This window comes from Vanacampus margaritifer, chromosome 1 (assembly GCF_051991255.1).
Source record: "Vanacampus margaritifer isolate UIUO_Vmar chromosome 1, RoL_Vmar_1.0, whole genome shotgun sequence".
Classification (NCBI taxonomy): Eukaryota; Metazoa; Chordata; class Actinopteri; order Syngnathiformes; family Syngnathidae; genus Vanacampus; species Vanacampus margaritifer.
Window position 1 is genome coordinate 63,983,809 of NC_135432.1, and position 20,679 is coordinate 64,004,487.

Here is a 20,679-nt window from a genome sequence, read left to right on the forward strand (position 1 = left end):
CGCAGTCTGCTTGTAGCATTATCTCCCCCCCCCACCCCCCCCCCCTTTCAGTCCGATAGCGCGAGTGTGGACAGGTTGCCGTTTTCCCACACTTCCATGGCGGCCGCCGAGTCGGAGAAGCAAGTCTTGCTGGACACGCTTTCCTGGTCTGTTTATTGCTTCTTCTTTTTTTTTTTTTACGGATTCTTCCGCTCAACATTTACGCACTTTTTTCCTGTTGTCTCAGTTCGGACTCGGAGGGCAGCGAAGACGAGGGGTGGTCCTGCGGCGATGGTGGCCAGTTGGACACGGTGGGGGCCGGCGACAGGCGGCGGGCCGGGAAGAGACTCGCGGTCGCTTTGCTCATCAGCCTGCTTTTCATGGTTGCGGAGGTTCTCGGTGAGATGATGATGATGATTGCACTTTGAACTTTTCAGCTATGTTGTCTTGATATATTTTAAAATGGAACCCGCCCCCCCCTCCTCACTCTAGGCGGTTACGCCGCACGCAGTCTGGCCATCATGACAGACGCGGCGCATCTCCTGAGCGACGCAGGCAGCATCTCGCTGAGCATTTTCTCTCTGTGGGTCTCAGGACGCACGGCCACTCGCACCCTGACTTACGGGTGGCGCCGAGCCGGTCAGTGGATAAGGCAGCGTTAAGCCTTTTTTGAAAGTTGTGGTGGTTCTGTTGGTTCCAATAGTAACTCATTCGCTGCCAATGACGACTATAGTCGTCAAACGTCATAATCTAATTTTAATTTCAATGGTTAGTTCATATTTAGAGTTTTTATGTCTTAAAGAAAATATTACTTCTGTATCGTTAGTTACCAGTACTTGATTAAATGTTATGTTATTTTAGCAATATAAATACTACCAATAGGGCTGGGTTTAAAATCTCGAATCATTGATATCAAATCGTTTTTCATTTTTGAGCCTGATATCGATTCATAAAACCGTGAGTCGATTATTTTAAAATCTCTTCTTCCCATAAATTCACAAAAAAATCGAATTTTAGACCGAATATTTTTTATTGTATTTTTTTATTTGACTGTTTTCCTGAAATTTACTGTTCACATGAGTTTAAAAGTATTTTCTTACATTATGAAATATCAGACTTTTTGCACTTTAAGAGAATTCATAATCTTTTTAATTTATATTTACAATTCTTGAATTAGAATTATGAAAATATTTTCATCTCATCCTTGCTGATGTCAATGTTTGTGTGTTACTTTCATTAATAAACTAAATCATTTCACCAGTTACTGCCTCCGTAAAATGTAATTTGGAATTTAATGTTTGGGGAGTTTTTAATCATGCCCTTGATATTTAACTCATTCACTCCCTATTGTTATAAAAACATGGAACCTACCAAAAAGTTTCATCATTAGTCACAAACCTGTTGAAAATAATGGGGGAAAGAGCTTGTTGCAAAATGGCTGATCTCTTATACTCTGCTGCCACCCCCTGACCGTTTTTATGTAACAACTACCATTGCTTTAAGTGACCTCATGTCAGAAGCTGTAGCAAATCTTTATATATGCTTTAGCATAAAAAAAACGTATATACACGTTTTTGGGAGTGAAGGACAAAGTTAAAAAAAAAACAAATAAGTTAAGAAGAATTGATGATCCATAATTAATAAATATCAGATTGATTTGAAGGGAATCGAATCGGGAAGAATCGAACTGAACTCCTGTGACTCGAAAACAAATCAATTGAGGAAATTTGAATTGATACCCAGCCCTAAAAAATACCATATACATTTTTTTTTTTTTTTTATAAACCCCTCAAAAGCTTTATTGCTGTCGAACCCGGTCCATGACCTTCTTCACATCGTCCAACAGAGGTGGTGGGCATGCTTCTGTCTCTGTCGTCCATCTGGGCGGTGACGGCTGTGCTGGTGTGGTCGGCCGCTCAGCGCATCTCCGACGGCGACTACGACATCGACGCCGACATCATGCTGCTGACTTCGGGCTGCGGCGTGGCCGTCAACGTCCTGTGAGCGCGCCGCTGCGTTCGTCTGGCGCCCGCTTCTCCGCATCCTTCCTCACCGCGCCCGCTCCCGTCGTTTAGGATGGTGCTCCTTCTCCATCAGTCGGGCGTCTCGCACAGCCACGGCGAGGAGCGGCGGGGTGGGGGCCATCGCCACGGTAACGCCAGCGTGAAGGCCGCTTGCGTCCACGCGGTGGGAGACCTGATCCAGAGTGTCGGCGTTCTGCTGGCGGCCGCCATCATCCACTTCTGGGTCAGTTGTCTTTTTTTGTCTTTTTTTTTTTTCTTTCTTCTTGGTCAGTTGTCATAAGTCACAGACAAGTTGAGTATTAGAGCAACAATGGAAAGAAAGTTCAAATTGGGAGATTAAAGCCGTCATATTGTTGAGAAAAAAATAGTTAAAAAGTTGTTGGTTTATATCTGACAATTAATTGCTTTATATGTTTACATTTTAAAGTGAACTTTCATGAAAGAACCATACTTTTGTGAAACTGCATTTTGACTAGTGTCTTGTTTTTGAGGATAAAAGTTAGTTCGAACAAAGTAATAAATATATACCGGTATATGAGGAAAAAATTATTTTCAAGAAAATAGTTCAATTTTTGAGAGAAACAGGTGAATTTTTTGGGAGGGGAAAAAAATGCCAAAATGTCATGTATTTTTTATTTTTTTGCAAAAAAGAGTTTATTTTTTAAAAGGAATTTGCATATTTCATTCTTATGAAAGAGTTTGTATATTTTATTCAAGTTTTCAGAAAGTTCTGGGGGGGTTTAGACAAAGTATAAATAAAAATAATTATATATATATATTTTTTTAAATATATTTATTGTTATATTTTTAGAAGATCACATTTCTACACAAATGAATATTTTACATAATAGAATTTTCAAGAAAATATATTTTTTAACTGCTTCAATAATGGTCATTTTTTTCATAGTTTTTTGTTGTTTTTTTGTTTTTGTTTTCAGAAAACCTGACAAACTTGACCACATACTCGTATGATATTATTAATTATATAATTATTAATTAATTTAATTTCAGGGATATAATGGTTTGACTTAGGATGTAGCTAATTTTGAGCATTTTGAGACGTTTAATGCAAAAAAAAAAAATGTTTGTCAAAATAACTTATTTTAAGAGGGTGATGATATTCAGTACGTCAAATTTTTGAGGATAAAAAAAAAATCCTGATGGCTTATTTATTTATTATTATTTCAATATTGTATCTTATTTCCTGATGTGTTTTTTTTCCTTGCCCTTTTGCGTTTAAGAGGGGATGTCGTCAATTTGTCAACTTTGAGACTCTTTTGTGACTGACTATCTCTAAAAATAAACTTCACTTGATATTACTTCCTGGCAGCCCGAGTGTAAAGCGGCCGACCCCATCTGCACGCTGCTCTTCTCCCTCGTGGTCATGTGGACCACCTTTCCCACCGCCCGGGATGTTTTCCGAGTGCTGATGGACGGTAAGGAATGACCTCGTCCTAACTTTTTCCCGTCAAAGTCCTGGCGCCGGCGGTTTCGTTTGCCCGCAGGCGCTCCGCCCGGCGTCAGCGTAGCCTCCGTGCGCGACGCTCTGCTGTCCCTGCCGGGCGTGTCGTCGCTCCATCGCCTTCACGTGTGGAGCCTGGACATGACGCACGCTTTGCTTTGCGTGCACGTCGCAGCAGGTAGTAATTTTTCAGAAGGATGTATTTAACGTCATATGCAACAATCAATCATGTACATTTCCCTCTTTAGAGGAAGGTGCCGATCCATACGTCGTCCTCAAGAGGGCCACAAAGCTCTTGCGCTCTGATTTCGGCTTGACCGCCGTCACAGTCCAAGTGGAACCTTCCGGAACCTCGCAGGCCAAAGCGTGATGAACAAGGAGAGCAGGTGGACATTTTGAAACATGTGCTACCTGTTCTTTGCGAAATCGAATCGAAAATAAAACAATTGCTTTCATTTTGAAAGTCATCATCCGTTTTTCTGCACTGTCAATTAGAAATGTCCCGTTTTTGAATGAAGGGAGAGAAATTGTTTTTTAAATGATTATAGGATAGAGATAGAGCTAGAGACCACGAAATGAGTCCTTTAAAAATATGACAATCATGATTAAGTAAAAGTTTTTAATTGGACAAAATGTATTAAAAATATCCAAATTGCCAAACACCAAACGTTTTTGATAAATGGCACAAAAAATTATTTATTGAATTTTTTATTTTAAAAAATTGCCCAAAATACAAAATTTAATTTTTCTGATAATAAAAAAACAAGAATTTTTTTTTCCCCCCAAACACCTGCAAAAAGTTGAAAAATAAAATATAGCTAACCCAAGTTTTGTTATATTTATTAAATATAAGTTTAATTTTTAGGTAAAGATTTGCCTAAAAATTGTCTATTTTCATTCTTTTGGTTCATAGAAAAAAAAAACATGAAATATATGCAGCTGGATATTGTTTTGGGTTTAAAAATCAAAATGTAAGAGAAACTTTTCTACTATTATTTTACCTAACAATCAAAAGGAATCAATCAGACATTTTATTAATTTATTAAAAGTATTAATGCAGTGGTACACCACTTGTACAATCACAAAGATCATCAAGACCCCGTTTGTTCTGTGTCACTTGGTGGCAATCAAATTGTACGTCTCAAAATGGAGGACGGGTCCAAAAATAGTCCTCAGTTGGGCCGTCCGTCCTGCCAGTAGCGTGCGTAGGCTTCTCGAAACATGTCCCCGCACGCCACTTGGGCATTGAGCTTGGAACAGACCAGGAAGGAGCCGCCCATCTTGCGGTGCAGCGAGTACGTCTCCTCGGGCGGCGGCGTGAGGCGTTGGCGAAGCATCACTGGGATGAGGCGGTGGATTCGCTCGGTGGTGCTCTGAGTGCCAAAGTCAAACGGCCGCGTCGACGAGAAGGCCTCGCCCAGGATCATCACGGCGTCCACGTGGGCGTCCTCCATCGCCTTCCACACAAGAGGACCAGGAGTTGTAAAACCCTAGTTTGAAACCCTAACCCTAATGTAAAACCCTAGGGTTTCAAACTAGGGTTAGGGTTTCAAACTAGGGTTAGGGTTTCAAACTAGGGTTTTACATTAGGGTTAGGGTTTCAAACTAGGGTTTTACATTAGGGTTAGGGTTTCAAACTAGTTTTTCAAATTAGGGTTGGGGTTTCAAACTACGTTTTCAAATTAGGGTTAGGGTTTCAAACTAGGGTTAAGGTTTCAAACTAGGGTTTTACTTTAGGGTTAGGGTTTCAAACTAGGGTTTTACATTAGGGTTAGGCTTTCAAACTAGGGTTTCAAATTAGGTTTAGGGTTTCAAATTAGGGTTAGGGTTTCAAACTAGGGTTTTACATTAGGGTTAGGCTTTCAAACTAGGGTTTCAAATTAGGGTTAGGGTTTCAAAATGGGGTTTTATATTAGGGTTTCAAACTAGGGTTAAGGTTTCAAACTAGGATTAAGGTTTCAAACTAGGGTTTTACTTTAGGGTTGGGGTTTCAAACTAGGGTTTCAAATTAGGGTTAGGGTTTCAAACTAGGGTTTCAAATCAGGGTTAGGGTTTCAAATCAGGGTTAGGGTTTCAAACTAGGGTTTTACATTACTAACCCCTAGTTTAAAAAAAAGAAAAAAATTGGCCATGTTTTTTCTCTTTTTGCAAGCTACCTTGGATTCAAATCCGGTGAGGAACTTCATCTCTCTGGATCGCTGCAGGACCTCCTCTCGATTTTGATGGGCGGCTGCGTTGATAACCTACAAAAATCAGAATGATCGTCAGGGCAAATGTCGGGAGAAAGAAAATGTTGAGGCAATTTTTTTTCACTAATCAAGTTTCACACACTAACGTCTTATTAGGTCTTTTTTGTGTTTTGTGTGTCCTGCCCCAGTTTTAGTGATTTTTTTCTCTCTCTCATAATTAGAAATGATAAATGTTTGGCATCTGTGGAATGGGGGGAACTATAATAAATGGGGGGTTTTCAGATACATTTGTCAAGTATTCAGCCCAAATTTCCAGAGTTTTAATTTTTTTCCCCATTTTTTATCTGTAAAACAAAGACGACAAATATATTGTCCTAAAAGAATATTTAAAAAAAAATATATCTATATATATATATATATAAAAAAAAAAGTTTTTTTTGGGGGGGGGGGTCTTTTGGACAAAAAAAAAGAAAAAAGATTTGTTATTCATATGAACAATAAAATGTAATGTATCAAAGATTTTTTTTTTTTTTACAAATTTCTGAAAAACAAAAACATTCATATTCAACATTGTTTTGTATCTGAAAAATATTTACGTATTTTTTTCAGATAAACTTTTAAAAATACTCAAATAAAATGGAATGCTGTTTTTGGAAGATAGTGCTTTGTTTTTCTATTCCATTTTCTTCAAATCAAAAAAAAAAAATATATATATATATATATAAATATCTGATAAGAATTATATACTCATAAATCAGATTTTTAATTGCACCAAAATTTGGGGCAAGCCAAACTAATGCTTGACGATTAAAACGAACCAGGAAAAACAAAAAAAACAAAAAACAAACCGATTGTACTTATTGAGAACATGGCACAAAGTCTTCTCACCTCAATGTAGATGTCTGTGAAACTTTTGTCAAATTCCCGTGTGGCTCCAAAGTCCAGCAGCGCCACCTGTTGACGCAATATTGTTAGACAAAACGAATCCAAATGGAGGCAGAATCAAGTCAAAGTCCAGCGGACCTTGTGCGTTTGCGGGTCATAGAAGAAATTGGACCAGTTGGGGTCCGTCTGCATGAAGCGGAACTCGAAAAGTTCCCTCAGGCACAAAAGGAGGATTTGCTCACAGATCTGCAAGAGTGAGCGGAAGAAACAATTTAGCTACCATGGTTTGAACAATCGCGAACCTGGGTGGGAACGTCCTGGACGTTACCTCGTTCCTGAGTTCCTGGGGGAGGTCGGCGGCGCGGTCGAGGGGAAAGCCGCTGACCAGCGTGGTGGTGAGCACGCGATGGCTGCTCAGCTCGGCGATTACGTCGGGCACGTAGAAGAACGGGTGGTCCTTCAGCAACTCTCTGACACAAACCCAAAGATGCAAGTTCAAGTACTTGCCAGCAGGTGTCACTAGCAGGATGTCATTTTCATGGGTGACTTTTTTTCTTTTTTTAAGAACTCCTCACTTCATTTTCTACTAGGAATTTATGATTGTAGATGACCACAATACTTAAATTTGTCACAAAAAAGAAAAAACTCTTATTTTCATTATTTATATCAGTTTTATCAGACATTTACTGTGGATAAAAATTAAAACCTTTGTTTGTTTTTATAACAAAAATTTATATTTTTTCTCTGAGATAAAAAACACTGAAACACAAAATATGTACATTTTTCTTAAAGTCTTTAAGTGTCAAACAATTCTTTTTCAAAATTTGTAATTTTTTTTCCCTTCAAAATTCACTTTTTTAACTCATTCACTACCATTGACATCAAAAAATAATTTGAACTATTTCTATTAGTTTAACTTTTTTTCCCACTTTTGTTAACAAAAACCTAAAAAATGTTTTAACTGTACATTTCGAACAAATATAAAATGTCCTTAATCGGGAGTTAACTAGTAAAGTCATTCGATTAATTAAGACGCCCGACGCCCTGAATTTTTAATAATCTTTTTATTTTCATTTTAATTGATTCACTGCCATTGATGGTTATAAACGTCAAAAAATCATTTGAACTATTTCTATTAGTTCAACATTTTTTTTCCTCTTTTGGTAACAAGATTATAAAAACTTAGAACTTTTGTTATTGTACATTTAGAACCGACATAAAATTTGTGATTAATCGTGAGTTAACTAGTGAAGTCATGCGATAAAATACGATTAAAAAAATGTAATCGCCTTTCACCCCTAGTTTTTTAATAATCTTTTTTTTTTTAATGAATTTTTGGCAGTGAATGAGTTAATATGAATAAAAAATATGAAAAACTCACCCATTCTCTGAAACTTTTTGGATTTAAAAAATTACATAGAAGAAAAAAAAAATCCAGCTAAAATACAATATTGATTTTTTCCTACACCAGTTGTTAATTTTAATGTGATAGATGCGTTTTACGTAACGTGATAAGTTTAACATTTTAACAAGAAAAGTTATCACGCTACGTGATATTTATCACTATTACCTTTTTTTTTTGCAATATGCTTCTGTAAAAGCGCACCTTTCAATGAATGCAGTCAATCACAGAGAAGCAGAACAAAGCGAGCAGATATGAAGTTGTAACAGAGGAGATACGACGCAGTCACATGGAAGCGATTTGATATGATGTCGTGTGGTAAGAGTAAAAAAATAAAAAATAAAAAATAAAAATTGCGAGACACTCACTGGAACTTTGTGCAACATTTGGCCTCTTTGACGTAATCGCATTCCAGCGTCAGCTCTCTGCTCATGACCTCGATAAGATGCTCAGGGAACAGACCTGACCAAAAATATAGCAATATACAATTTTAGTTTAAAAAAATACAAATAAAAGAATGCATTTTATATCGGGGGGGGGGGGGGGGTGGTTATTTGCGATAAACAAATTTTATTTTTCAGACAAATGTAAAAAAAAAAAAGGACAAAAAAAAACTCAATCAAAAATATTTGGTGTTTTCAGATGATTATACGTTGATAAAAATATACAGTATTTTAAATGAAATTAAATCCTTTTTTAGATATGTAATGATTAATCAACTAATATAAGATCAAATTAATCCATAATTAATTATTATGGATTAGAATTTGATTTTTTTTCTTGTTTTTGTAGATCAAAATAGAAATGAAGAAAATTATCAAAAACACAAAAAGGACTTTTCCTTTGTTTTTTGGGGTCGGGGCAGACATTTTTGTTGGTTTTTGGGCTATTTTTTAAAAATGATAAAAACAGGATAAAAATGTCAACCGTCTCGTTTACCTTCAGGCAGCGCATTACTTAAACTCAAAGCCGTCATGATGTTGTTCACATCGCTGTCAATACTCTTGGACACGCCAGGATACTGTCGGCGGGGGGCAAAAAAAAAAGAAAATGATATTCTGACAATTTTGTCACCTGTTATGTTGTTCATATATATTCTAAACCACATTAAAAGTGGTTATTTACAGCAAATCAAAAAATAAAATAAGGAATACAGAAATGTTTTTCTAGTTTGTATTTTTTTTGTAATAAAAAAAAAAAAAACTACATTTGCAGATTTAAGGCTATGTTGGATTTTTTAAGGCTACCGTTACTAGTTTGTGCTCTGAATCCAAAACCTTCTAAAAACGTACTTTTGCACATTTGTAGTTGAGTATTGAAATGGGAAGATCCATACACGCGTTTTGTACCTGAACCTTCATGGCGACGTCTCTGCCGTCGTTCATCCTGGCGAGATGCACTTGACCGATGGAGGCGGCGGCGAACGGCTTCTCCTCAAAGTATTCCAGCCTCTCCCGCCAGTTTGGGCCCAGGTCGCCGTTGATCACCTTCTGCAGACAACAACGAGGCACTCGGCGTCACAAACGTCTCACACGATACGTACTTCGGTTCGGTGTCGATTCATTTACCATCATCTGTTTGGTGGGCATGAAGTCGGCGCTCTGTCGAACCCGCTCGAAGATTTTGGCCAGCTGAGGGTTGATGAAGGCGTCGTCTACAAAGACAGATTTGCATGTTTTGAGTCGACACTTTGGCTCGGAACATCTTCTAGTGTTAAAAATAATTCAGGTCATTTTCTTTGAGCAACGTGAAATTGGCTCGGCGGGTCTGTTTTGCGTGGACGGACAAAAAAGTTCCACAGCAAGTCCGCCATTTTGGTTCGAATGATGCGGCAAAAGCAGTGGTATTCGATGTCCCACCTTGAATACTGAGCATCTGTCCCAGTTTGAGTGCCGCCCCCCGAACTTTGCACAGCGTCCGCACGATTCTCTCCACGTTGGTTTCGGACAGGAAAGCGTTGGAATCCAGGACAGATTTTTTTTGGTCTGGTGGACAAAAACACAACATTTAATTATGGCTACTAAGAAGTGGAAATATTTGAAATTCAAACCCCAAAGCAGCGTATGGAATTTGGGTCACTTGTCTATCTATCATGAGTAGAATTGAATTAGAATAAAAATAAATACAAATCTTAAAAAGTCCTGCCGGGAAAGACAACGAAAAACCACCATTTTGGTTTGAAGCAGCCATTTTGCCTTGGCAGTGCTCTCTCGTATTGAAAGAAAGGAGAGAGAGAAAAAAATCAGGCCTCAGTCGGTTTATCTTCGCTCACTTAAAGAAAAAGAAAAAAAAAAGCTCCTTCCAGCATGGTCCAGTATTTTATGACGTTTACACCTCATAAAAATGCTAATAACTTGCTTCATAAAACGCTACGTAACATGTTTAGAGGCTTCATGACATCTTATGGAAACACTGCGAGAACCGACAGATGAATTAAAAACGCAATCGCCGTAAACAAAGTTGTTAAACACTTTATCAGCCAATAAAATTCCTCCTTTTACAACCTTGTTGTGGTTGAGGTTTGAACGTCTTCTTGGCCACTTCTGCAATTGCGCCGATGCCAAGTCCCACCGCCAGGCCTGCCGGAATAAAAGCAGTATCAAATTTCAACTGCAAGCAGTTTATTTTACCTCTGCTAAAATATCATGACACATAATCTGTGAATTCTACACATACATCTTTCCCTGTTCAAGACTTTACCTCCAAAACTCATCAGGCGTCCAATCCGAGTAACGGGCACTTTCCTCTCTCGCGCAGTCTTACAGAGCTGAAATAAAAATAGGAGGGGGGGGGGGGGGTGTAATCAACAATGCTTTTCAAAAATAATATATGCATAAATTAATCCATAAAGTAAAATTTGAAGTCTACCACTTGCTTGTAGGGGTTGAGATGAGCGCTCTTGGCGCTCCTCGCTTTGTTCATGTCTTCCTCAGTCAGCTTCCCTGCAGACGAGTTGTCCTGAGTCAGCGTCCTGCAGGGGCCGCACGCCGGGCGCCACCCGGCCCACTTGGTACCAGTTCTACGGGCCTCCCCGCCATTATTCGGACCGCCGGCGACGGAGGAGTATCCGCGGAATTCCTGCTGTTTTCTTAACGTTTCCTGAAAGGAGAAAAAAATTGTTCATTAGAGTTTTGATTTGATTTGATACATTTGTATTATTTACATTTACTGAATCAAAAGGTAAACATTGAAAATTGAGGTATGCATGTACTTTTTAGTGTTGCGCCATTTTAGGCAAATTTAAGGAACATTTTATCCGCGTTTTTTTTTTCAAATCAATGAATGTGTGAAATTTTCCATTTCTTTTGCGACAAAAAAAAAAAAAGCTTGAAAGTCTGATTTTTTTTATTATTTTTTTTAAGAAAAATTAGCAGCTTGAAGAAATTATGACATTGTTATGCGGAGCAACCGGCGGTAGCACTCACCCTCAAACATCCGTGATGGAAGCTCCCTCCGCCGGCCAAGCATCCCGCCGTAGTCCGGCCCACCACCTGGATCCTCCAGGTCAGACCCGTCATGGTGCCCGACCGCGACTCACACCTGGAACGCACACGTCGACTCCTAAGTTGACCTTTTAGTCGTTAAAAAGTTTAATATCGTAATGAAGTCATAAACTCACCGCCGAAGTTGAGAAGACACGCGCGGTTCACCTTCATTTGATTCGACGTCGTGTCAAGTCGTCCACACTCCGTCGCCCACTTGGCCCCAACGGACGACACTTTTCTAGCCGAAAAGGTGGCTAGACCCTCGGGGTGGGTGTGTAGCAGTGGGCGAGGGGGGCGTCCAAATGAGGTAAAGTTCAACCATTCCAAGCGAAAAGTCTCTCACTCAGCAACAGCCGCCTGCGGTGGGCTACGTGACGGTTGACGTGTCCGGAGGAAGGGGCGGTCCCTGAAGTGGACACGCGTGAGGCGTTCACGACGTGCTCACCGCAGCGGAAAAGTTGCTTCCGCTTTTTCGACAGCACAAAGTAGCAATAAGATAAGGGTGGGATTACTATATTGGTCACTATTTTGCAACTACTGCAGTGACTCTCTCTTATTGCAACAATCATTTTGGATAAAAAACGTTGTTGTTGTTTTTTAAGGCTTAATAGTATTGTGAATGCTGGGCGAACGGAATATTTGTGTTTATTTATAACGGAGTGCTTTTCAAGTAGATTTTTTTTTAAATGTCATGAAAAGAATTTACACTATATATGGTCGAATAGTGACAAACGACATAATCGATGAGTTTTTTTTGTTTGTTATCTTTTTGCATTTGAAGTACATTCAGTGACGTCGCAGGTCCGATGTTTTCACTGTACAGTATAACATTTGTGTAAAACTGATGTGCTACTTTCATATTTAATTCCCTCTTGTGACAAATAATGACAAAAAGTACACTAGAACCATTGGTCATGATAGATAAAGTGGTCTCAAAAGTGTTGTGCTCACGTCATAAGAAGGATTGTGTTGGAAATTACAACACTACTACATACAGAATATAACGAATTCAACCACATATTGTGTTGTGCTGTCATCAACTTTGATGTCACCTTAAAAGTGAATTTCTAATGATGTAAATGGCAAAAAGGGGGAAAAAAAGAATCAAGAAATGTCACAATGTTGTGTGCCAACAGACTGTTTAATTAATTAATTAATTGTTTGACTCAATCATCCGGCATCACAATTTGACGGCCAACTTTAACTTGGGGAAGAGTCGGAGTGCGTTGCGCGTGGTCGCCTGCATCACCTCCTCCACCGACACCCCTTTCACGATGCTGATGTACTCGGCTGCAACGACAATGTTCTTGGGCTCATTCCTCACCTGCGTGTCGAAGAAGATGGCACAAAAATTCTTAGTAAATATGCTTCCCTGTTTCTTAAGCTTCAGGACTTGTTGGATTTTACTACACTTTCAGCTTATTCACGGCCAAAAAGAAATCTCTGTATATTATGTAAAAAAATAAATAAAAAAATTGCCTTAAAAATGCCCCTTGTTAGCTTAATGCTAACATATAACGGAAAACGGCATTGACAGGCTAACACTTACCAATAGACAAAAACGGATGTTCTGATATATTCTCACGGCCCAAAATAAATCTCTGTATATTATGTAAAAAATTTTTTTAAAAAAATAAAAAATAAAATAAAATAAAAAAGCCTTAAAAATGCCCCTTGTTAGCTTAATGCTAACATATAATGGAAAACGGCATTGACGGACTAACACTTACCAATAGACAAAAACGGATGTTCTGATATATTCTCACGGCCCAAAATAAATCTCTGTATATTATGTAAAAAAAAAAAAATAATAAAAAATAAAATAAAATAAAATAAAATAAAAAAGCCTTAAAAATGCCTCTTGTTAGCTTAATGCTAACATATAATGGAAAACTGCATTGACGGGCTAACACTTACCAATAGACAAAAACGGATGTTCTGATATATTCTCACGGCCCAAAATAAATCTCTGTATATTATGTAAAAAAAAATAAAATAAAAAAGCCTTAAAAATGCCCCTTGTTAGCTTAATGCTAACATATAATGGAAAACGGCATTGACGGGCTAACACTTAGCAGTAGACAAAAACGGATGTTCCGATATATTCTCAGTTCTAAAGCATGTTCCTTTCTCTACTGATTGTTTCTGAAACTTCACATTGCTACATTTGCATTAACACAGCTATAAAAGCTAAAAATAAAAAAGGGAGTTTGTTCAACTGATAAAACTCGACCTGCTTCTCTGGGCCGAGTGCGGGCGAGTCCGTTTCCAAGCACAAGTTCTCCAGAGGCAACTGTTTCACTAGTTTCTGCTTCTTGGTGGACACAAAGGAAGAACACAACAGCAGATTAGTTCCAATGGGCAAAAGTAATAATAGATAACAATGTCATAAGTTAGCAATGAATGAATGAATGGTCTTTAAATAATTTGTTTAGGAAATGAAGCAAGTCTGCAGCGTTGACTGTGTAGCAATCGGCCCTGAAAGGATCCTTTTGCTCACGTCCTAATCTGACCGTTGATTAGTTTATCAAAAAGCACACACGCACACACACTGCCAATAGTACACAGATTACAGTCGAAACTGAAAATGTCGACAGGAGAGTTTGTGAGTGAGCAAAATGACCTAAACGTAAAAACGATAAGAAACTTCCCCGAAATGATCAATTTCTTTTCTTAACTGATTCAAGATGGACTTTGTTTACATGGCCTGATTAGCCATTTGGACAAATTTCACTCGCTGGCCTGTTGATTAGGTACGAGGGGTACCTAATGATGTGTACCGTCAGTGTATTGACATGACACGCACCTGCTCGCTGCGTACGATGGACGGCGGGATGGAGAAGAAGTATCCCGCCTTCACTCCCTCCATGGCCGCCGCCGGCCTACCATCAAAGGCGTGAAGGAGAACTTTTTCCACACCTGTGTGTGAAAAAAATCAAAGATTATTATTTAAGGGAGAAACATTTGAAGGCCAAAGTTTAACTGACATTGTACTATATTTCCTATAGGGACATTGTTTTTCCTAGACGTGAAAAAATGATATACATGACAAAAGTAAGGTAAGTTGTCACCTTGCTCTTTCAGCAGCTGGATAGTGGGTCTACCCGCCGAACGTGAGTGAACATTTCTAATGAAAATGCACATTTAATTACTCAATAAAACAGCAATTTGGTGAACTTGGATGTGTCTTTTGACCTCCGAGACTCACAGAGGGAGGTCCAGCTCTTTGGCTAGACGCGCCTGGCGGATCAGAACCTGCCTTTGGCTCTCTTTGTCCGACTCGTTGCTCACGTACCTGGGCGTAAAATCCAAACCCACCTAGGTAGACACATGGGAACGTGAATCATCTCAAACATGAGTTTAAAATTATATGAAGGTCTTTGGAGATCATAGATTCAGGTGTACTGAAGGTTCAAGTCATTAGTATAAGCTTCTTCACAATTGTAGTGTGCATCATTTTTGCTATTCACGCTAGGGTTTGGGTCCGTAATCCCAGAAAATGGTGAACGTTCATATTGTGTGTCTGGGTTTACTACCTCTCCAATAGCCACAAGACGGTCTTTGTATTTGTCAATAAGTGGAAGAGCAGCATCCAGGTCCTGTGCGGAAGACGAGAAAAAAGTATTGCACGGTTTTTAAATACAGTAAACACAACAGTGACATTTCCAAGTATGTTAGTCTTTTACGAACCTGCAGGGAAACACTTCTGTGTTGGTCTGAGGATACTTCCTGAACAGGATGGACTCCCAGGCATGGGAACACAAACCCTGGAAATCTAAACATGACGAAATAAGCCGGCTATAAAAGAGAAACTGAGCGATGACATTGATTTGTCAAGTCACCTCTGTGACAACGCAATGATCTTGTCAAATTCGCCCGCATGCTCCGCCACGGCCAACAATGCCAAAAGTCCAGCCTGGCAATAAAAAATAAAAAATAAATCAACAACACGCAAATGCTTCATGGCCACAACGAGCCAATAGGCTTAATCGAGTGATTAACTTACCCGTTTGGAGTCTTCAATAACCGTGTCTATGTCCTAAAAGATAAACGTGACACTTTAGGCTGGATAAATGACTAAAACATTCGATGACTGTGATTAATACCTTGTCAAAATCTCCCGCGGAGATGTGACAGTGGCAGTCGAGGAAGCCACGCATGGTTGTGTCAAAACATCCGGGTAGCTAACCTCAATGCGCATGCGCTACACTGCTCATGCGCCAGATTTCCAAATGGAGCCTCCCCGCGAGGGCGGTGCTGTCAGTTTCTCTTGCGGTAAATCTTTCCCAAATCGGTATACTTAAATCAAACGCATCCAGCGGTAAACGTAATCAACTAAGACCACAAAATGTCATCGTTCGAATTTAAGTCAGGGCTCCTAGTGGTACCGTCATTTGCCTACTATGCAGGTTGGCGTAGGTTCGCTTCCCTGCCTGGGAGACCATGTTTGTATGTGTACGTGTTTGTGTGAGTGAGTGGGGGAAAAAAGCGTTTAAATGTAAGTCCTAATTTTATACATTAAATAAGGGAAACAAAATAACTAAAATTACAAGTTTATTTATTTGTACCTTTTTGAAATGAAGGCGCGAATGTTGCTCGTTAAAATAAAATAAAAATCACAGGTACGCACGCGCTGTACTTCCCCAGCGCCGGATTTTTACATGGAGTCTCCCACAAGGGCGGTGTTCTTAGAGATCTTCAAATTAAGACCGTTTCCTTGGAATTGCTGTATTCTAAATCGAACACACCCAGAGCCATACGTCATCATCTAAGGCCGCTTTCACTTCCTTGTTTACAAGCCAAGAAGAAGTTCGCTGTAATGAGTTAATTAAACTTATTTAAATAGAAATGTCGGCGTTAACCGCTGCGTCTTTCCTCGTTTACCTGCTACTGTTCATCCGCGTCACCGACGCGAAATACGAACCCAACTGGGAGTCCATCGACTCCAGGCCACTGCCGAAGTGGTACGACCAGGCAAAGTTCGGCATCTTCATTCATTGGGGCGTCTTCTCCGTGCCCAGCTTCGGGAGCGAGTGGTTCTGGTGAGGGTTCTACTGCCCGGTTACACAGTGACATTGAAATTAAATTCAAATAAAGTAAAACTACTCACCTTTATACGATGGCGAGGAGACCAGAGCAAAGCGACACTGGCACCTAGTGGCGTTTCCTTTATCTTGCAGGTGGTACTGGCAGGGACAAAAGCTGCAGCCGTATGTGACCTTCATGAAGAAGAATTACCCGCCGGACTTTAAGTATCAAGACTTTGCACCCCACTTCACTGCCGAGTTCTTTGACGCCAAAGAATGGATGGACATCTTTGCCGCATCGGGAGCCAAGTACATCGTGCTGACCACAAAACACCACGAAGGTCCTGCAAAGTGTTTTGAGCCACAAAATATTCTAAACGCTGATAAATGCATGCCGTGGATGAAACTATGCGGCCGTCTGCATAGTTGGTTGAATGGTCCTTTGAATGTATCAAAAATCCTATCTACTTCCAATAAATGCAGGCTCATGACCACAATCTGTTGCCTCCATCAAAAATCGAAACACAGATAAAAACATACAGGCTATCGATAAAGCTATGCGGTCGTCCACATAATGAACCTAATCCATCAAAAATCTTGACATGTGAATGCAGGCTCTGAAACAGCTATGCGGCCATCTTTTGTCTGCTCTAAGGTAACCAATGTAAAAATAAGCCTGTACAACATGCTACGTTTGCCAATTTCAGCTGTCAATCATCCGCAGGCTTCACCCTGTGGGGCTCTAAGACCTCGTGGAACTGGAACGCCGTGGACTTGGGCCCCAAGCGCGACCTGGTGGCGGAGGTGGCGAGCGCCGTGCGCGCTCACAGTGACCTGCGTCTGGGCCTGTACCACTCGCTTTTCGAGTGGTTTCATCCACTGTTCCTGCAGGACGCCGCCAACCGCTTCGCCACCAACCGATTCGCCGTCACCAAGAGTCTGCCTGAACTTTACGAGCTGGTTCTGACGTATAAGCCCGACGTGCTGTGGTCGGATGGAGACGGGGATGCGCCAGACAAGTACTGGAACAGCACCGGATTCCTAGCTTGGCTCTACAACGATAGGTAAACATTTTAGCCGTCAGTAAATCTGTTTTTAAAAGTGTAACGGAAATGCATTGAATGTAAAAGTAAAATATAAAAAACTACTACCACACTTTGAGAATCACCATCCTAGTTTTTTTTTTTTTTTTTTCCCGCGCAGTCCAGTGCGAGACACGGTGGTGACAAACGACCGGTGGGGCTTGGGCTCCATCTGCAAACATGGCGGCTACTACACCTGTGCCGACCGCTACCAGCCGGGTCACCTGCTGCCGCACAAGTGGGAAAACTGCATGACCATCGACACCAAGTCGTGGGGCTACAGGCGCAACGCCCGGCTCGCCGACTACCTCACCATCGAGGAGCTTGTGGCGGTGAATATGTGGCGTGAAATCACCACGAAGTTTGTCTTTGAAGGAGATCACTAAAATGGCAGACTCGTGATAAAGATGTCTACCAAATTTCATGTTGCTAACGGAAACTAGCTTTGGGAGCTGAGTGAAATTTGAATGATGGGGGGGAAAAAAAGAGCCCAAATGGCAGACTTCCTGTGTTTTTTCAGACATTTAAACTTGAGACTTTTTGTGGATCTGCATATTATAGACTATACATATATATAGACATGCAGACTATTTCATGTTGATAAGGAAATCTGGCTTTTAGTGCTAAATAAAAACAAAATTTACAGAGTGCTACTGAGCTAAAATGGCTGCTTCAGACCAAAATGGCAGACTTCCTGTATGTTTTCAGGCATGGCTTCCTAATTAATTAATTAATTAATTATTATTATTATTATTATTAGGTCTGCTTTTGATAGCCATGCCGACTAAATCTAATGTTTCCTACTAAAACTGGCTTCGGGCCAAATTTTCAAGACATTTGGTCAACATCTTAAAATGGCCGCTTTGCACTAAAATGGCAGACTTCCTGTATCTTTTTTTGGCATGGCTTCAAGAGACTTTTTTTGCGAGTCTACTCATGATAGTCGCGGCTACAAAATTTCTTGGTGCTATGGGAAACTGGCATCAGGGGCTGAATTTTGAAGACATTTGGTTAAAATCTGACCTAAAGAGGAAATGGCCCAAAATGAGCCTAAAATGGCCGCTTTGCACTAAAATGGCAGACTTCCTGTATATATTTGGGCATGGCTACAAGAGACTTTTTTGTGGGTCTACTCACGATAGCTGTGACTACAAAATTTCTTGTTGCTAAAGAGAACGGTCATCAGGGGCTGAATTTTGAAAACATTTGGTTAACTCTTTGACTGCCAGACGTTTTCAGAAAAGGGATGCCGTGGGTGCCAGCCGATTTAAGCATTTTGACTGATCTTTCAAGGTCCACAGAAAATGTTGTGTTTGGACTATGGAAACACACATACTACCAAATGAAAGATTGAACTCTCATCTTTCATCAGAAAAAAAGTTTGTTTCTACCTTATTCCGTTTTTCAGTAATCAACAATAGAAAATGGTTATTTTCACCTCTGTTTAAAAAAAAACATCTTTTAACGTCTTTGGCAGTCCTCCATAGGATTTTACTAAACGTTATTTAACGTTTTTGGCAGTCTAAGAGTTAAGATCTGACCTAAAGACGAAATGGCCAAAATGAGCCTAAAATGAACCAAAATGGCCGACAGTGTCCTCCTCTTCGATAACTGAGCTTTTACTTGTGTCTTCTTCCAGACATTGGTGGAGACGGTATCTTGCGGCGGCAACCTGCTGATGAACGTGGGCCCCACAGCAGACGGGAGGATCGCACCCATCTTCGAGGAGCGCCTGCGTCAGATCGGTCGATGGCTCGGGGTCAACGGCGAGGCAATCTACGACAGCAGTGCCTGGCGGGCCCAGAAGGACGCCATCACACCCGGCGTCTGGTACACGTCCAGACCACGGCAGAACGCCGTCTTTGCCGTTTTCCTCTCGTGGCCAGCTGATGGGATTTTACTCCTCGGTGAACCCGAGCTCGCACCAGGACACACTCAGGTAAGCTTTTTGAGCTAATCACGCTAATCCTGATTTAAATGAAGAGCGCGCATAAAGTGATCAAGTGGCCAGCTTTTGTTTGTGGGCGTCTGCTGTCGAAAGAATCCCGTCATCCTCGCCCACCCGCCGCCACCTGCTGGCCCTCGTGCTCACGCCGCCTCTGCTGACTCATTAAGATGCCTTCTCGGATTCCGCTCGAGTTTTCTGGGAAGCGGGGCCACTTCGCATTGATTTTTCTTGTCCGACAGTCGGCAATTACATTTCAAAATGTGGTCTGTGTTTTTGTTCTGGGAAAAAAAAAATAGCAAATCAAGGTGGCGCTCTTGGGTCACGGGTCGGTGCAGTGGGAGCCCGTGATGCCCCGCGGTCTTCGGGTCTTCCTGCCTCAGTTGTCCATCAGCCAGATGCCGTGCCAGTGGGCCTGGAGCCTCAAGCTGACGGGTGCCAGGTGAACAAGATGGCGGCGCTTGATTGCGGATGCACTGAACTGCTTAAATGAACTTCAGTTACTACCACTAGGAGCTGAAAATGCTTCTTGGGTGAATGCCTTTGTGTTTTTTTTACCTCTTTAAATAAAAGATGGAAAAGATTTTTTGTCCCAACTTTTTTGAAAAAAAAAAGGAAAAATTAAAAATAATAATTTCTTTCATTTTTATTTAAGTTCACATGCCTTTGTGTTTTTTCCCTCTTTAAATAAAATATGGGGAAACTATTTTTTGTCCTAACTTAAAAAAAAACAACACTTTTATTTAAATCCACAACATAGAGTAAAGCGAAAAGTATACACAGTAGGCTATATAATAAATATGATTTTTATGTAAAAATGTCTAGTGTCACAATCTTACAAATCAAAGACCTTCGACTGTCTCAAAAATAGATTTTATTTTTGTAATATTGCGACTGTAATTGTAATTATTCCAGGTTTTACTAAATAATGAAACATTTTCAGAGAAAGTTTATCATATGACTGTAAACCAGAAAATGATATTTAATCTAAAAGAAAAAAAAATCCTCTTGTAATACTAAATGGCTTTATTCTGATATTGTTGCGACTTTGTTCACTGTAAATATTGCAATTTGAATATTATAAATATGACTGATATTTTTTCCTTAAAAAAGTTCAAATCACATATGCCTTTGTTCTTAAAAATATACTGTACAACATTTTGTTAAAAATATAAAAAAATATACACAATTCTTGTAAT

At 40.1% G+C, this 20,679-nt stretch overlaps 4 protein-coding genes across 8 annotated transcripts; 2 read left to right on the forward strand and 2 right to left on the reverse strand.

Annotated features, from left to right (window-relative positions):
• The first annotated feature begins 11 nt into the window (after positions 1-11).
• On the forward strand, positions 12-6,009 carry LOC144048127 (proton-coupled zinc antiporter SLC30A2-like). The gene is made up of 9 exons (XM_077560160.1): positions 12-146; positions 227-378; positions 472-618; positions 1,826-1,979; positions 2,055-2,226; positions 3,334-3,439; positions 3,509-3,643; positions 3,714-3,851; positions 5,618-6,009. Exons 1-8 carry the CDS (start codon positions 97-99, stop codon positions 3,833-3,835), a joined length of 1,038 nt encoding a protein of 345 aa, XP_077416286.1. The 5' UTR covers positions 12-96; the 3' UTR covers positions 3,836-3,851; positions 5,618-6,009.
• coq8ab (coenzyme Q8A, genome duplicate b) lies at positions 4,491-11,827 on the reverse strand. Of its 2 annotated transcripts, XM_077560158.1 has the most exons (15): positions 11,561-11,827; positions 11,367-11,481; positions 10,810-11,040; positions 10,642-10,708; positions 10,446-10,520; positions 9,801-9,926; positions 9,510-9,595; positions 9,291-9,431; positions 8,881-8,962; positions 8,310-8,403; positions 6,868-7,009; positions 6,678-6,785; positions 6,543-6,608; positions 5,622-5,708; positions 4,491-4,922 (listed from the first exon to the last, which is right to left on the reverse strand). In XM_077560158.1, the coding sequence occupies exons 2-15, from the start codon at positions 11,457-11,459 to the stop codon at positions 4,638-4,640; spliced, it is 1,683 nt and encodes a 560-aa protein (XP_077416284.1). In that variant the 5' UTR covers positions 11,460-11,481; positions 11,561-11,827; the 3' UTR covers positions 4,491-4,637. The 2 variants fall into 2 exon arrangements, with proteins under 2 accessions (XP_077416284.1, XP_077416285.1); XM_077560159.1 differs by lacking the exons at positions 11,367-11,481; positions 11,561-11,827 and having other exon boundaries at positions 10,817-10,958.
• A 721-nt stretch (positions 11,828-12,548) lies between these two features.
• LOC144048185 (putative deoxyribonuclease TATDN3) lies at positions 12,549-16,573 on the reverse strand. 4 transcript variants are annotated; one of them, XM_077560167.1, is made up of 10 exons: positions 16,351-16,573; positions 15,433-15,465; positions 15,269-15,342; positions 15,117-15,224; positions 14,963-15,025; positions 14,635-14,744; positions 14,498-14,553; positions 14,233-14,345; positions 13,660-13,740; positions 12,549-12,750 (listed from the first exon to the last, which is right to left on the reverse strand). In XM_077560167.1, the coding sequence occupies exons 4-10, from the start codon at positions 15,207-15,209 to the stop codon at positions 12,607-12,609; spliced, it is 660 nt and encodes a 219-aa protein (XP_077416293.1). In that variant the 5' UTR covers positions 15,210-15,224; positions 15,269-15,342; positions 15,433-15,465; positions 16,351-16,573; the 3' UTR covers positions 12,549-12,606. The 4 variants fall into 4 exon arrangements, with proteins under 4 accessions (XP_077416293.1, XP_077416292.1, XP_077416291.1 ...); XM_077560166.1 differs by lacking the exon at positions 16,351-16,573 and adding an exon at positions 15,533-15,765 and having other exon boundaries at positions 13,660-13,737; positions 15,117-15,201; XM_077560165.1 differs by lacking the exon at positions 16,351-16,573 and adding an exon at positions 15,533-15,765 and having other exon boundaries at positions 15,117-15,201.
• On the forward strand, positions 16,057-20,064 carry fuca2 (alpha-L-fucosidase 2). Its single transcript, XM_077560164.1, has 6 exons — positions 16,057-16,468; positions 16,607-16,794; positions 17,178-17,517; positions 17,657-17,867; positions 19,175-19,474; positions 19,780-20,064. The coding sequence occupies exons 1-6, from the start codon at positions 16,275-16,277 to the stop codon at positions 19,924-19,926; spliced, it is 1,380 nt and encodes a 459-aa protein (XP_077416290.1). The 5' UTR covers positions 16,057-16,274; the 3' UTR covers positions 19,927-20,064.
• The last annotated feature ends 615 nt before the right edge of the window (positions 20,065-20,679 follow it).